General features: G+C 39.4%; 2 protein-coding genes across 4 annotated transcripts in view; one reads left to right on the plus strand and one right to left on the minus strand.

Annotated features, from left to right (window-relative positions):
* The window catches only part of LOC135115329 (apolipoprotein D-like), a 15,952-nt gene extending 14,167 nt beyond the window's left edge, over positions 1 to 1,785 (minus strand). For 2 of the 3 annotated variants that reach the window (XM_064031971.1, XM_064031970.1), the window contains exon 1: positions 1,436 to 1,785. In XM_064031971.1, the coding sequence (XP_063888041.1) occupies positions 1,436 to 1,543 (108 nt within the window). In that variant the 5' untranslated portion in view covers positions 1,544 to 1,785. The remainder of the gene's footprint in view (positions 1 to 1,435) is intronic. The other variant, XM_064031969.1, reaches the window with a different exon arrangement.
* Positions 1,786 to 1,907: 122 nt separating this feature from the next.
* Positions 1,908 to 16,492, plus strand: LOC135115330 (mannose-P-dolichol utilization defect 1 protein homolog). Its single transcript, XM_064031973.1, has 5 exons — positions 1,908 to 2,118; positions 8,435 to 8,622; positions 13,149 to 13,347; positions 13,623 to 13,827; positions 15,182 to 16,492. Exons 2-5 carry the CDS (start codon positions 8,535 to 8,537, stop codon positions 15,407 to 15,409), a joined length of 720 nt encoding a protein of 239 aa, XP_063888043.1. The 5' UTR covers positions 1,908 to 2,118; positions 8,435 to 8,534; the 3' UTR covers positions 15,410 to 16,492.
* Positions 16,493 to 16,743: the final 251 nt, after the last annotated feature.

Raw genomic sequence — 16,743 nt, forward strand, 5'->3', positions numbered from 1 at the left:
GTCTTATACTTTTCTAATAAAATCTTACTTGCATTATTTTCAATATTAGTTTATTCATTTATTTATTTAATTTCGAAGTACATAATAGTAACTTGATAACTAACAATATAATTCCTTTGGCATTTATATTTACTACTTTAACGCTCAATTTTAACTCATGTCTGTTTTATTAATTAATTAATTAATTAATTATTTATTCATTTATTTATTTGTTTACCTACCTATTAATTCATTTATTTATTACTTTTCAGCAACAACTTCATTTTCCTACAATTTCAGGCTAGGGATTAATATTTTTACCATCTTTAACTACTATTTTCCCCCTTCGAATTCTTAGCACTCAATTTTAACTAGTTCGTTCTATTTATTAATTTACTCTTCAACAATATCAACTTCCTTTTCTTATCATTTCCATCTACCATAGGTATTGATATTTTTACTAACTTCATCTACTATTTACTCATTTCCATTGTTTTTTTTTCTCCCTTGAATCCTTAACACTTAATTTTAACTCATGTTTCATTCATTTATTCATTCATTTATTATTTTCAACGACTTCTTTTCATATAATCTCACTTAAAAATTAATGTCTTTACTAACTTTATCTACCTACTATTTTTCTCCCTCGAATTCTTAGAAAACGTTGCACTGAAGCGGAAAAATCGGAGGCTATTCTATTCTACAAAATTGGCTATTTTTCTCCGGGTTTTCCTACACTTTTTATTCCCTGCACCTGGGTCGATGTTCTTTTTTTTTTACCTTTTTTTTTTTTTTTATGGAGACTGACGTGCCGTGTGTGTGTGTGTGTTATGTGTGTGTGTGTGTGTGTGTGTAATCGGTTTCTGAGTACACTTATCATGGCATTCTAATCCTTTTACCTTGATCCTATTCACACCACGTCATTTGTAAAGGATTATAGTGATTTAACTTTTGTAAGGCTAATGTGAGACAACTAGCCACGTCTTGCAAAGGAGATGAAAGAAGAGAAAGAAAAAGATTGTATATTCATCTTATCGTCTCTGGTTATTCATTAATTTTGTTTATTAACTACGTTTTTTTTTCTTGATATCAGTAAATATTTTGGTTTGTTGAGTGGGGTTGTTGTTGTTGTTGTTGTTGGTGATGGTGGTGGTGGTGGTGGTGATGTAGTGGTAGTGGTATTGGTGGCAGTAGTAGTAGTAGTAGTAGTAAATAATAATAATAATAATAATAGTAATGATAATAATAATAATAATAATAATAATAATAATAATAATAATAATAATAATAATAATAATAATAATACAATAAAATGACAGAACAACTACACCACCATCAACAATGCTAATAAAGAAGAAGAAGAAAAAAAGAAAACATAATAACTTCCAAACTCACACACACACACACACACACACACACACACACACACACACACACACACACACACAACACTCACCCTCTGGAAGTCAAAGTCCCTGATAATCGGGTATTTAGGGCAGGTTCCTCCTTCAGCGCCTCCTGCAGACACCACCACCACCACCACCACCAGGAGCAAGGCCCTCATACCGCTGGAGGTCAAAGGAACACGGCTGAGTATAATGTACGTGCGCGAGTGTGAGTACGAACGAGGGTGTGTATGCGTGGGCGTGTGTGAGTGCGTGTGTGTGCGTGTGCCCTTCGTCAGGTGCAGCACTCCTTCTCGTGGTAAAGCTCGTGGCTAACTGGTGAAGTCTGGAGCCACGCGCCGCTACTGGACTTCTGGAAAACTCACCCCTTACCCTCTTGTTCCCATCCAGCCCCCATCTAGGCCGCCAGTCCCTCCCCCTCCGGCCCCTGAACTGAGAGAAATCGCCCTCTGCCTCCTCTTCCTCCTCCTCCTCCTCCTCCTCCTCCTCCTCCTCCTCCTCTTCCATGAACGGTCACAATTTAGTTAGATATTTGGTTTCACGCCCGCTGGTCTAAGAGGATTTCTATTGTTCTCAGTGAAGCTTAGAAGCGTCAATAGTTGTTTTTTTCTTGTGGGGGGCGGGGAGGGAATTGAGCTATTGGTGAAGTTTCCCCCGCCACGCGCTAGTGTTTACTACAGCACGCGTTGAAGCCTCACTCATACTGTGATGTTTTGTTCTTCTTCAGCTCCAGGTTTGCGGTTTATCTTGTCTCTTGGGAATGCACGTACAGGGTGGTGTTTTACCTTAAGTGGATAGATGACTCCATTGTTGCAGTGCTAATTCTAACAATCCTTCTTAAATCATTATTAGAATCGTAAAAACACTCTTGTTTAGCTTCCAACAAATTCCGTAAAAGGATGATTCTAGTGATCCCTCTTAAACCACTACTAGAATTATATATACATATAAAAAATTCTTGAAAACATCGACAACTTCCACTGGATCTTGTCAAAAGCATGATTCTTGTGATCTTTCTTAAACCATCGCTAAAATAATAAAAGTAATAATAATAAAACTCTTGAAACCCCCAAATAACTTCCATAACATCTAATCAAAAATCATTCGGACCCTGAAATGTTAAAGAACCATCCTCTACGTACCCAAATGTCAAGAAGTGTCTCAAGTGAAAACCATAAACGAAACTTTTATTGCCCCTGGAAATAGAAAAAAACAGTCCCTTTAGCAATGATTTTTTTTTTATTTTATTTTATTTTATTTTATTTTATTTTTTGGCGCGGGACTCTGTCCAATAATATTGGCAGAGGAGAGAGAGAGAGAGAGAGAGAGAGAGAGAGAGAGAGAGAGAGAGAGAGAGAGGAAAAAGATCAGCAGTGCAATGACCCTTATGACTTGGTGGCAGATAATAGGCTTAGTTCAATGTGATAAGATGTGGACTGTATGTGGAAAGTACTTATTTGATTGCTCTATGTTCGTTTTCTGTGAAGTCATATATACTTTCATTTTTTTTCTTTCTTTCGCCTTTGGTCTGTTTGTGTGTGTGTGTTTGTGTGTGTGTGTGTGTGTGTGTGTGTGTGTGTGTGTGTGTGTGTGTGTGTGTGTGTGTGTTCTTGCAGATGTCTTGAAGGTTGGAGCTGCATAAATTATAATGAGGCTGTGTTTGCTAAGTATGATTTGCTTCTTTGCTTCATTGTTTCACGGGAAAATATTCTCTGCATTTCCCCCCCCCCTTTTTTATACATTTATTTATCAATTTTTTTTTTTTTTTTACAGTATGCACTTTCTTTTTTTCCTTTTGTTCCTCTATCTGTTATTTGTCAGTCAGTCGTCTTCATGTTTTTTTTTTTTTTTCTGTCGCCTTTCTGTTCGTTTAGATGGTTGGTTAGCGTTCTATTGTTTGTTTGTTTGTCTGTCTGTCTGTCAATGTTGTGTATATGTCTGTTTTCCTTTTTCAGTCTGAAGTTTCTCCGTTTGGTTGGTTGGTTGGCTTTCTGTCACCTGTCTGTCTGTCTGTCATTTTCTGTCTATATGTCTGTTTTTTTATTTTTTTTTCAATCGTAAGTTAGTCCGCCCGTTTGGCTGGCTGACTATAGCTTTCTGTTATCTGTCTGTCTGTCTGTCTGTGTGTCTATGCCATAACGGAAAAGACAGCAGCAATATATTTGTGTTTTCTCCCCTGTGCAAATGCCAGTTTTCACCGTGTTGACTCGGTAGTGCCCCGCGAAGCATTTTCCTTCACTTTCACGAGGCGCCGGCTGCTGCTGTGTGCTCCGCAATCCATAATATGGTTACTCGCTCAAGCAGACCAACAGTGTCACGGTGGTGGTGGTGTTATTAGGCCACACACACACACACACACACACACACACACACACACACACACACACACACGATGTTTCTACTTATTCAATAGGTCAGGGGCTAAAAAGAAAAGAATAAAACAAACAAAATATGATCTTGGGCTTCTGCAAGTTAAGTTCCGCTCTATAACATTGTTGAGAGCGAAAACTTCCATGGCTAGGCTTCACATCTCCAGAAATAATGCTCGCCTTTACTATATCCCACACCTCAATTTATACTATTCGTATTACTGATCTCGCAGCTAGAAAAGGAACACAGTATTCCTTTACCCAAACAGCTGGAAAAGTCTATATACTGCAGTGAATCAATATTTTTTTCCCTTCCCTCTGACTCAAAACTTGCCTAGGCTGTGATTGCGACTGATGGAGACTCATGGATGAAATGTCTAATGGAGGGAGTCAATATTGATTCTTTTTTCCCGCTTTCCTCTGATCAAGACGTATGTACTTATGGTGTGATAGAGACTGGAGGTGACTCGTGGATAATAAAATAGGGAAGTAACATAGTAAGAACAACAAGACAGACGCTTCTTTTGTTTTAATTTGTGTTCCTTTGTGGTCAGGCCAAACACAGTAATTTGCTGACAGGGCGGAGATTCTCAAACATTCCAGCGTCTTATCTCTACTTTTTTTTTTTTTTTTTATCAGGCTTTGGTGGAAGTTATTAGAGGTTTTCAAAGGTGATATCTTGACTCCAGCTGTAAGGGAATTCTCAAAGATTCCCGCGTCTTATCTGTACTTTTCACTAAGCGCCTGTGGAAGTTATTAGAACTTTTCAAGGATAATGTCTTGGTTCCAGTGGTAATCTAACAGTGCAATAGGCAAATAAATAAATAAATAACTCGACAAGAATCTGGCTAATCTTCGTGTCATCTGAAAAGTCTTTATGAAAATACACAGGCCTTGGAGGATGCCGTAAGGGGAGCGTCTGAGTCTCAAAACCCCTACTGTTTGCGGTCGTGTAATGCTGGTATGAATGTTACGACAGAGATTAATGGCACAGTGTTATTAAGGCTTGTTTGTAATTAGGAACAGATGGGCCTCCCCTGTTGTGTGTGTGTGTGTGTGTGTGTGTTGCAGTAGTACACCCAGTAACCTATATCTTCGAGTTTAGGTATACATACATACATACATACACTCATACATACATACATACATACTCGTACATACATGTGGTGTACATATACTACTGTTTGTCAGTGGTCATGATTTGTCTTAGTGCCTTGTCTCAGTGTGGCCTACATCAGAGAGAGAGAGAGAGAGAGAGAGAGAGAGAGAGAGAGAGAGAGAGAGAGAGAGAGAGAGAGAGAGAGAGAGTAGCAAGAGGAAGGCACACACACGCCAGTACTGTCAGGTGGCGAAGTAACACTGTGGTGACTTGCTGATTTTTATACATTGGACTGTTTGTGTTTGCTTCCCAGAACGGAAACACAGATGTTCATTGAGAGACTGTCTTTGTTCATTTCATCTCTCCCTGCACATCCTTCTCCTCCTCCTCCTCTTCCTTCTTGGTCTTTATTATTATTATTATTATTATTATTATTATTATTATTATTATTATTATTATTATTATTATTATTATTATGATTATTATTGTCAATATCATTTATTTATTTATTTATTCAATTATTTATGTTGTTGTTGTTGTAGGTGTTATCATCACCATCACCACCACCACCGTCACTACCACCATTATCACCATCACAAGTAGAATTTTTGGAAACTTCATTATTTACAACACATTATTTACAACATTAATCATTCTACCTGAAATGGCGCTGGCTTTTCTTACAGTTCAGCCTCTTTGTTCTGAAGGCGGGAGGCAGCCAACCACTAGACAAACCAAGGGTTCTCAGCAATATACCCATAAGCCCACAGTCAAACATCACTCACGTATCGGAAAGAAGGCCCATTTTCTGAAACGCTTTGCTTTCCACGACTATTTTCAAAGGCGGCATACATCATTAGCCAGGTTCTCAAGAGTATTTTTTTCGACTATTTATGTAAAAATCGTGTTACTTCGTCATTAATACTGTAAAAAAAAAAAAACTCTTAAAAACCTGTGTAACTTGAAAAAGGGCCTATTTATTATAGTAGAGATGCAGGGGAAAAGTGTTTCAGAATATGAGAGAGAGAGAGAGAGAGAGAGAGAGAGAGAGAGAGAGAGAGAGAGAGAGAGAGAGAGAGAGAGATTACATTGGTGACATATCTGCATTAGTTCTTTCCTTCATTTCCGAGTGGTGTACAAGTGTTGGAGTTCTCTACCTCTACACTGCAGCCTTCACGTGCACACCTGTCACGATCAGCAAGTAGACACGAGCAGCGGGCCATGGCAACTCTCGCATGGCTGCCTTCACTCCTTCAACACTCCCTCACCCCTCACTCACTCTCCTCCAGCCAACCAGTGGGGGTCGAAGCACATACTCGTGGGGCTGCATACTGACGTCTTGATTTGCTGCTTGCTCGTGTCTGTATCTGGCTGTCTGCTGCGGAGAAAACTTATTTTGGAAGGAATGTGTGTGTGTGTGTGTGTGTTCTTGAGCTTTCGTGCATTTTCTCTTTCCGTTCATGGTTCTATAGACCAGTAACATCTATATTAATGTGTTGGTTGTTATTTGCTTTGATGCTTGCTTCTATGTGGCTGTCTAGCTGTTGCCGAGGAAAGCTTGGGGGAGGGAATGTGGGTTTCCTTGTGTTTTCTTCTATTCATGGCTTAATTGTCTAATACCATTTAATAGACTGCATATTGACGTGTTGCTTTGCTGTTTGCCCTGATGTTTTTGTGTCGGCTGGCGAGGAAACATGTAGGAAGCAATGTGTGTTTTATTTTCTTGTGTTTCAGAGAGAGTGGAGATAACTCAGAGTAATTCCAAGCTGTGTCCATGAAACTAGCCTCATTATTGCGTGGCACGCGTGTGAATACAGATTGGTGATGTAGGTGACTTATATACGCACTAAACCTTATCTTATAATATTGCCATATATCTCTGTAATGATCTCTTATCAGGCATGTGAGCTTTCTTTAATATTTATGTGGTTATGAATATTTTCCTGCACACATGTGGCAGTATATATACCTGTATAAAACATGCCTACCTATTTCCAGTTATCTCATCATTATTTTTTCTGATCTTTTAAAGTTCACCAATGACTAGACACTAAAACTGATTACCGAATCTTTTCCATTCATCTACCTACCACTTTATTTGGAAACTAATTCCTTCCTGTCTCTTTTAGAAATCCAACTTTATGAAGCCTGAACCCACTATTTCTGATCCTGCTAGACTTAACCTTGGTATCTTTATCTTATCTATTACTGAATTTTGAATTTATCTTTATTGTTTCTGTATTAGCTTATAAGAACCTACTGCAACTAAGGCTTCTCCCCTATTGGTAAAGGAAAAGAGGCAGGAACGAGGCTATAAATCCCGGTCTAAGTCTCATACCAGCACCATAAGAAGAGACAATCTGGGGATTCGAATTCAGGATGTATACGTGTCTGTCACTTTAGCAGTCTCTCTCTCTCTCTCTCTCTCTCTCTCTCTCTCTCTCTCTTACAGATCTTGATGGTTTCTTCCTGCTTCCCTTATGTTATTGTGTTCTCATCACGATGGACTGAATATACCGGAAGAAAATATTATAAAGTGATTAATATTAAAATGTGTTATGTAATTCCTGTCATCTGGTGGAAGTCGGAGAAAGAGCTATCTTTGAATATATCTTATGATCATGGTGAATAGAAAGTGCTGGAAAAAAAAAAATATATGTATAGTATTGAATTAACTGTTTATAGTTCTGTATTGGATCTTATTCTAAGGGTGATGGTGGTCAAGGAAGCACAGATATCTTGTAATATTTATCTTATCTTGATAGATGCTGACACACGAATATGGTAAAAGTGAATTGTGATGTACTATTGTTATATATATTATTCCAATTCCTGATTAAATGCAAAAAAAAAAAAAATAAATAAAAATGGTCGTGATGACAAATATGAAAGTATTGGATTATTATCACTACTATTCATTCTCTGTCCCCATGAGAGACTGGGATAACATGGATTTTTAACTTTCAATATTTCAATGAAGAGAAAATGGTGGAACGGAGAGAAGTTATTAATGGAAGCTGGAATAACGTGTATTTTAATTCCACCCTTATTTTAATGCACAAGAAACACTGGAGCGAAGAAAACCTATAATAAAAGTATTAGCGGCATCTTAACTCTACCCTTATTTCAATGGACAGGAAATGCTGGGATAAGGAAAAGGAGCCACTGGGAGAGAATGGAATAATACACATCTTAACTGGAATCAGGAAAAGCTTTAATAAAACCAAATGAGTGGAGGCTGGGAATGTTGGAGAGAAAACCTATACAGAATCTATTATTTTATAATAGAGGCTGGAACAACACTATCTCAACTCTACCTTTATTCTAAGGAAAAAGAAACATAACGAAGAAAAACTACGATAAAAAGAAGTTTGCGGCTAAAACAATATAAAATCTACCCTTGTTTCAATGAAGAGGGAACACTGGAACGAATGAAAAACTATGATGAAAAACGTTAGTGGAGGCTGGAAGAAGTATCTTATTAAATCTGCCCTTATTTTAATGCACAGGAAACTCTGGAATGGAGAAATAAACCACAATAAAAAGCACCAGTGGTTATTAATTCCAGCCTTGTCTCCCAGCAGTGGTAGTGGTGGTGCCATCTGGGACGGGATAACCTGGCAGACGAGATAGTCAGTCTGCCCCGCTCACTCACTTCATCCCCGCGGCGCCCACACCACCATGGCCGCCCTATTCCGCCGACTGTGCCTCCTGGTGCTGACAGAGGCCTGCTACGATGAATTCTTCGTCAAATTTAACTTCTTTGATGGTAATAGTAGTGATGGTGTATGTGGGGAGACGTAGGGTGGTGGCGGGTTGTCACTGACTTCTGCCGCAGGATAGAAATTTGCCTGTGGCTTGTAAAAAAATTGGTGTTAAATGCTCTCTCTCTCTCTCTCTCTCTCTCTCTCTCTCTCTCTCTCTCTCTCTCTCTCTCTCTCTCTCTCTCTCTCTCTCATTGGCCTCTAGCAGAAATAGGTGTACTGGTATGAAAGATCTGGATGGTGGTGGTGAGTTGTCACTTAACTCCCCAGGTAGAGAAATTTGTGTTGTACGTAAAAAGTTTTAAATATTGGATTTTTTTCTTTCACAGGGCTGAAATAGAAATTGGTGTAATGGAATAGATCTTGAGACTGGGGAGAAAAATGTGCGTGTGTGTTTAATTTTTGTCTTGAGTGGTTAACTAGTGGTGGTGTTCATGTTGATGGTGGGTCTAGTTTCCAGCCCCAACCACCACTTAGCCATACCCTGCCTGTGCCGCCTGCTGGCCTAGGGTTCTGAGGCTTAGTGGTTTTCGAATGAATAACATTAAAGCAACACAATCATTAGGAGGGAAGGACCTGATGGAGTATAATACACTTTGCCTGATTCATGTGTGAAGTAAAATGAGGGAGTTAAGTATGTTATGTGTGCTTTTTGGGATAATATTGAAATAACATTGGTGTTTCCATCCAAAGGCTAGGTTAGGTTAGGTTTAGCTTAATTCAGTTTAATAATTTCATTGCTAATCCCTTCATTGTGTTGATCATGATTTAAAAAGACATTTTGCCCAGACATAGTCACAGACGTAAAATTATTAGGTTCTGTAAAACCTACTTGTTTCAGTCTCCACCTGCTGCCATTGTGGTTTCCGAGTCCTTCCAAAGCAACAGTTTGTTGTTGATAAAGATTCTGAACTTGACCGTTGCCTCAGCTACTGTTTGCGTGTCCTAACATTTTGGGGGTTCATCTTCGGGTACTTCCTCTCATTGCCTTGATATTTAATTGGCAATTTTTACCTGTCTCATCAGCGACAAAATTAGGAAACAGATAAATAAAAAACACATTAAAAACTATAAGAAAAAATTTTTTCATCTAGCTCAATGTGAGGAAGCTGTACTTGTTATGGGTTAAGGAGGGATGCAGGGGGCTTGTTATGTAAAGTCTCTTAACAGTAATGTGGGGATTGAGACTGGGTGCAGCTCTCAATTAGGTAAGGTTTGCTACTAAGAAGGTTAGGTTAGGTTAAGTTAGGCAGTATTTATTCAGAAGCACACCTATCCCTGCAGCCATTTTTACCTGTCACATTAGCAGCAAAACTAATTAGCACTGACAAAACACTGAAAAATACTTGGAAGGAAATATTTGTGTGGCTGTGTGAGACAGTTTTATGTTTTAGGGCTTGAGGGAGATTCAGAGGCTGTGTTAGGTAAGGTTTGCTAATAACTAATAAGGTGAGGCTTGATGGGGCCGCAGCTCTCTGTTAGATAAAGTTTGTTGATAACTGATAAGGTTAGGTTAGGTTAAGTTGGGTGGTATTTATCCAGAAGTACACCTGTCGCACTGCAGCAGTTTTCACCTGGCAACAAAAATGGTTTGCAGATTAATTAAAAGCAGTGAAAACCTCCAGAGAAAAAATGTTTTTGTTTGCCAGTGTGAGCCGAGTGTACTGATTAATATTTACCATTGCCTTAGATCAGTTTTTCAGTGTTGCAAGATACGAGTCACCACAGCTGACCCACCAGGCATGATCAACTGAAACTAATGCAACATGACTATGAAATTGTAGAAAGTGACACACAGATTCAGCTTGGCCCACATTGCATTGCTTGCTCCATGCTTCACCAGGTCTTTGCGGCATTTTCACATTACTAGTAATTATCTCACCTACCGAACCCCACATTAACAAATAGAAATTAACTTCTGCAAAAATTTAGATATTGTTTTCTTTTTCTTTTTTTTTTTTTTTTTTTTGCAACCAGGGATCCACAAACTTCTTGAAATTTGTGGTTCAGCAGTTACAAATGCAAGAAGTTTGTATACCATGAAGTACTGTGGCATTAGTTTAATATTCTAGATACCATTAGAGGATTGAAAGTCATCCCAAGTTATGCTTAGCCTACAATTTTTATTTACTCTATTCTGACTAACAGTAGATCATCTTGTTAAGTTTTGGAAATATGTGAAACTGGAAACATGCATAGTATTGGTCGCAAATGCTAATTTCTGCCATTGTGGAAGTTTCGGTGGGTGGAAGCGGCCATCCCTGTCATGTGTTAACTTAAGTCTTGGCCAGGAACCACCACTCCATTTACAAGAAACTGGGGTGCACCTGAACCTGGCTCCATTTCACATTGGTAGAGCTGATTGGCTGCTGAATAATGAATAATGATGAGTTGGGTGTTAGGCAAGCAGTGGCAGGCATGCATACACATCCTGTCTCTTCATGAATTGTTTATGATGTCCATTTCATTTATCCATTTCAGCATTTTTTTATTACTGGTTATTTCTTTTGGATTAAGTTATCACTGATTTTTTTATTCTTGACATTTCATACAGTTATTGCTAGTGTACCATACCAGTTGAAAAAAGTATACAGTGACAACAAAGCTTGGAGTTTCTTCAGATAGTATTCTGTGGAAGAAAATATATTAAAAAGTTTCTTAGAATAGGTAAATGCACATATAGGTGTTGTTAAAAATTGATTTTTTTCTTCTTTTTTTTTTTGAGTGGCTGTTTCTGTGATTAATGCCATGAGCCAACCTGACCATTCGTTGCCTCTGGGTTTTGTGTCAAGAGTCATTTGGAACCTCATGGAAGTTGAGAAATTAATCTAAAGGCAGGAAAGATTGGCTGAAAGACATTACTGAGAATTGAAACCTGGCAGGACACTCGCTGGCACACTTGAAATTTTGGTGCCTTGAGATGTGATGTGTGGAATGAGGTAACAAACAGCAAATCAAGAATCTCTGCTCTCAGGCAAAGAAGCACCCGCTGATTCAGGGCTTTTGTTTAGGGCTGCCGTAGTTTCCTTGGATGGAGGAGTGGAGTAGGTTAACACTCTCTCTCTCTCTCTCTCTCTCTCTCTCTCTCTCTCTCTCTCTCTCTCTCTCTCTCTCTCTCTCTCTCTCCTCTCTCTCTCTCTCTCTCTCTCTCTCTCTCTCTCTCTCTCTCTCTCTCTCTCTCTCTCTCTCTCTCTCTCTCTCTCTCTCTCTCTCTCTCTCTCTCTCTCTCTCTCTCAGTGTCCTGGTCTTGGGGCAAGGGATGCTCTCAATTCTTGCCATGGACTTTCTCTCATTGCTGTTACCTCTTGTAGTTACTTTTTTATCTTATAAATTATTACCATGCCTTATAAAATTATCATGACATATTTCTCAATGATTTTATATCTCATACTCTTACTCTATTTATTACACACATTGGTATAGACTTTATGCCCAGTTATCTTAAGTAGCTCTTTTTTGTTTACATTGACGAGAGGGAAAACCTTGCTTTCTGTTGTCCTCCAGGTGATAAGCAAGAAGTGATGATGATGATGATGATGGTGGGTTTTGAACATGATGAAGATAAGAGTTTTGATGATTCCTCTGCCTGCTTCTCTATAGGCAGAGTGTTGATGGTGGTGGGTTTTGAATATGACAAAGACAAGGGTTCTGATTATTCTTCTGCCAGCTTCTCTATTTTCTACTTTTGACTTAAACTGTTTGAGGTGGGAGGTTTTAAGACGCTTATCAAATTCTGGATAACCTTTTTGATTGCACACTTTGGGGACTGGCACCTTCAGTGGACACTTTTTTTGGGCTTTTTGTTGTTTCCCTTTGCCAAAGTCCCTCTTTTGTAAAAAAAAAAAAAGGAAAAAAGTCATTAAAAGCCCCTCTAATGTAAAAAAAAAGGAAAAGTCATTAAATCACGGTAGCAATTTTTTTTGTAATGCTCAAACATAAATGATTAAGGGTTTTGAATGTGATAGAGGTTTATTTTTAAGATTTATATATTATATTTATTATATTATATTTATTATTTATGGTAGCACTCTCTTGTAGTGTTTTGGCTTGTCTGTTAGTACAGTGATCCACGAGACCTTACTTTCCACTAGCAGCTGACAGGGCTAAGAATGTGAATGATGTCTGAAATTGTGTGTCTTCATAGGAGCAGTTCATGAAACTCTTGTGATGCTGTTTGTGGCAAAACTGATGGTTGGCCTCACAATAAACACACATTTGATGCTATGTGGTCTGAACCTGCCAGGTTGGTGAATCTGAAAACCAAGCACTGCTTGGTCATCATCCAGCTGACTGTCAGACAGTTGGACAGACCACAGTCATCCCATATATGATACAAACATGTCAGATCCAACCAGCTATGTCCCCCTGGTCTCAAGTCCAGATTGTGCTGTGTTTAGGGGCCTTGAGAGTGTGAAGAATGTGTGTATGTGTGTGTGTATGTGTGTGTTACTTTGTCTGAGCCACATACATACCTAGATAAGAAAAATTCAACAATGTGGGAGATTTTACATTTAAACCCCCTTCATTGCAGTGCCATGTCTTAGGGCGGCATTGAGCAAGGGGCTGGGGCTGGCCATCGTGGGGGGCAGTATTCTGGTGAAGGTGCCGCAGATCATGAAGATGGTGAAGGCCCAGAGTGGTGAGGGAATCAGTGTAGCTGGCACGTCGCTGGAGCTCACTGCCATCGTGTTCAATGTGGCATACAGCTTTGTCAATCACTACCCCTTCAGGTGAGTGTGTGGAGGTGGGTTTCAGTCAGAGTTTGTTGTGTTTCTGTGTTGGTGCAGTACTAAATAAAAGCAGTGAGAATTTGTCATGTTTTTGTGATGGTACCACGATAGATAAACTAGTGCAGTGTGCAGGGTTTTAGTCAGAGTTTGTTGAGTTTGTTGTGTTTCTGTGTTGGTGCACTACTAAACCAGAGCAGTGTGAAGGTTTTAGTCAGAGTTTATGTCGGCCAGTCATGGTATGTGCATGTATGTATATTAATTTATCCCCCTTGCAGTTCGTATGGGGATGGGGTGTTCCTCCTGCTGCAGACAGCTGTCATTGGCATGCTGGTGTTTCTCTATGGAGGTGCTACAAAGAAGGGTGTCCTGTACATCCTCTCAGTGTTCACCATCACTGCTGTGCTCTGCTCTGGCCAGCTCCCCATCAAGTTCCTGTGGGTGCTCCAAGCCTCAAATATTCCTGTGGTGTTTGCTGGGAAGGTGAGGCAGATAGTACTGAAACAACATTAGCATTTTTATCTGAGGAAGAATATCTGAGTGAAGAGTAATCAAGTGTCTTATTTTTACTGGTGTTGTATTTGAGGGCGTCATGATCCGTCATTTATCTTGCAATCTTGCTTATCTGTGGCCATGACCTTGAACCCATACCACCTGTTCATGAGTCACTTTATGATCAGTATTGGGCCTTGCAAAGTAGCAGTTTCTTAAGGGCACTGAAGATGTTTGCCTCTTAACCCTTGCACCATGATATGCAGCACTCTGCAACACTACAAACATTACAAAATCTATATAATCACCTACAAGACAAAAGTATTGAAAAAATAGATTTTTTCATCTCTACCCAATGTAATGTTTGGTAGTGGCTGGAGAACAAACATAAATGTCTGAGTGATTTGTGATTATGGAAATGTGTGCTTATAGCAGTTCTGGTCACATGCATTTGTTTATCTTGTGTAATTTTTATGTTTTTTGATAAGAATTTTTAATGATGATGGTGGAGTTATGTGTCAATTTCTGGAAAGGGTTATTAATGACAACTGGTGGGTTATTCTCTTGTGTGGACCACTGCTGTTGTGGGATATGGTTTACTTCTTATCTCAGCTCCTGGAGTAGGCTGCTTTTGTCAATGGTGCCAGAATGTTGCTCCATCTGTCTCTATCTTGGAAAATTTTCTCCTCATTGACCTTTTCTTTTCATCTTTTTTAGATCTTCCTCTTGATCTTCCCCTTGGCATCCACTCCCAGCATGCTCTTGCAACTTCTTTGTTATTTACTCAGTCCCTCCTCATCTTTCCAACCATGGCTCTCCTTGGCCTCATTTCTGCTGCCTGAATCCTGCTCCTGTCTGTTGCTATCAGCACCCCAGTTCTCTAATCCATATATCACTGTTGGGTTCAGGACAGTGTTAAAGAATATTGTTTTAACTTCTAAAGGTATTTTTGTTTCCTTGATTATTGGATAGAGGGCTCCAACACTTGCAATAAATCTATTTATTCATTTTGTTATATCTCTCTGATTTTCACCATCCCTAGCAACATTACTTCCTAGGTACTTAAAATTTTCTGTGTTCTTCACCATCTTATTTCTTATGTTGATGTTTAATTCTTGTTCTTCATTCCTGCTGACTGTTAGAATCCCTACCATATCATTATCTCTAACTCAGTGGCAGTGAATACACGGTGCATTTCTGTTTCTACGGCAGATGGTGTGACCTGTGGCAGACTTCACTCACTGTAGAAAACAAATCTATCTTTTTCCATCTATCATCCCCATCATATCAGTATCTAACCAGTGGCATTGAATACATACATGGTGCATTTCTGTTTCCATGGCAGATGGTGCAAGCTGTTACCAACTTCAGAAATAGCAGCACGGGCCAGCTGTCTGCAGTGACAGTGACAATGCTCTTCCTGGGTGCCATGGCACGGATCTTCACCTCCATCCAGGAGACGGGCGACCCCATCATCATCCTGACCTATAGTGTGGCCACCTTTGCCAACGGAGTGATCATGACTCAGGTTCTCTATTACTGGAACGTCCCGGCCAAGACCAAGAAGGAGTAGCCAGCAAGGGACGTCCACCAGATTCAGATGGATAGGCCTGGTTTGTCAAGGTCAGGGTGAAGTAGCCAAGCTGGTCGTAGGGTGAATGTTCATATAAGTTTGGGAGGCAGGGTCTGGTCATTGAACAAGGAGGATACCAGTGTAGGTTTGTGGGACTTTGTTATGTGTGGGGCCACGTGAACCTCAGTTGTTATTGTTATGTAGTGTGATAGATGCACTCTTTTTTCTTACTTGAACACTTTAGGTAGGGATTTTCTTGAAGGCTTTAGGTAGGTAGGTACATTCCAGATCCTCTTTTTGTACTTGCTCTTTTTTGTAGTTAGACAAGTGAACAAACTACAAGCAACACAGTAAAAGACAATACCTTGTGGTACTATATGAGCAGCTGGAAGGTGATGAAATTATTGTGAGGTGGTTGACCTTACTGCAGAGGAGCATTCAAGTCCTCCCCTGTCCACATCCCTGTACCCTCTCACCACACACACACACACACACACACACACACACACACACACACACAAAGAAATATGTTTGTATTTAATAATCTTACAGATCTCAATTAGTTTGGTGCTAGCTTGTGTCCAGATGATTTATTTTATTTATTTTATTTGTTTTATTTGATTTATTCTTTATTAGCTTTAGGAGATATGTAAGACTTACATTAATCCATAACAAACTATGGATATCAGATACAGGGAATGATGATTTCAAGTATCAGTGTAGACTTCTCTTTGTAGCATCATGGAGAGCACCAAGCACTTTACTTTGATGTTGCTTATATTCCAGCATCAAGTAGTGTTGAGCGTGGCACAGCTACAGTGCTATGGCAGGGTGAGGGGAGTGGGTGCTCCTGCAGTGAGGTCAGTGTGGAGTCCTTGAGTGAGCTGGTGATACAGTATTGTGTGCTGCTGATACAGTGTATCAGTTGACATTAATTGCTATGTAATTCACTTACTGTATAAAGTATAACTAAATTTAAACATGTAAATATTCAGAGTTCAGGTAAATAAATGACTAACTAACTTCTTATAGTTACCAATCCATTTTTATACTGTGATTTAAGAATAAATTTTTTTGTTGACTGACGTGTCTTCTGAGTCGAACCCACTGGCATCAGCCTTCCATACCAGCCATGCAGTGTGAGGGAGGCACAGTCTGGCAGCCTTGCTGTCGAACCTGACTACTGCAGGAAGCTGTTTGTGACTGCAGACCATGTCTGCTGTGTTATGGACTCTAATGGTAGTTTTTGGGATTTTCAAGATTCTAGTGATGTTGAACAAGGATCCTGCATCACCATTGTGAGAAACTCATGAGAAGCTCTTAAACATCCCTGT

The sequence above is a fragment of the Scylla paramamosain genome, chromosome 29 (genome assembly GCF_035594125.1).
Source record: "Scylla paramamosain isolate STU-SP2022 chromosome 29, ASM3559412v1, whole genome shotgun sequence".
NCBI classification, from domain to species: domain Eukaryota; kingdom Metazoa; phylum Arthropoda; class Malacostraca; order Decapoda; family Portunidae; genus Scylla; species Scylla paramamosain.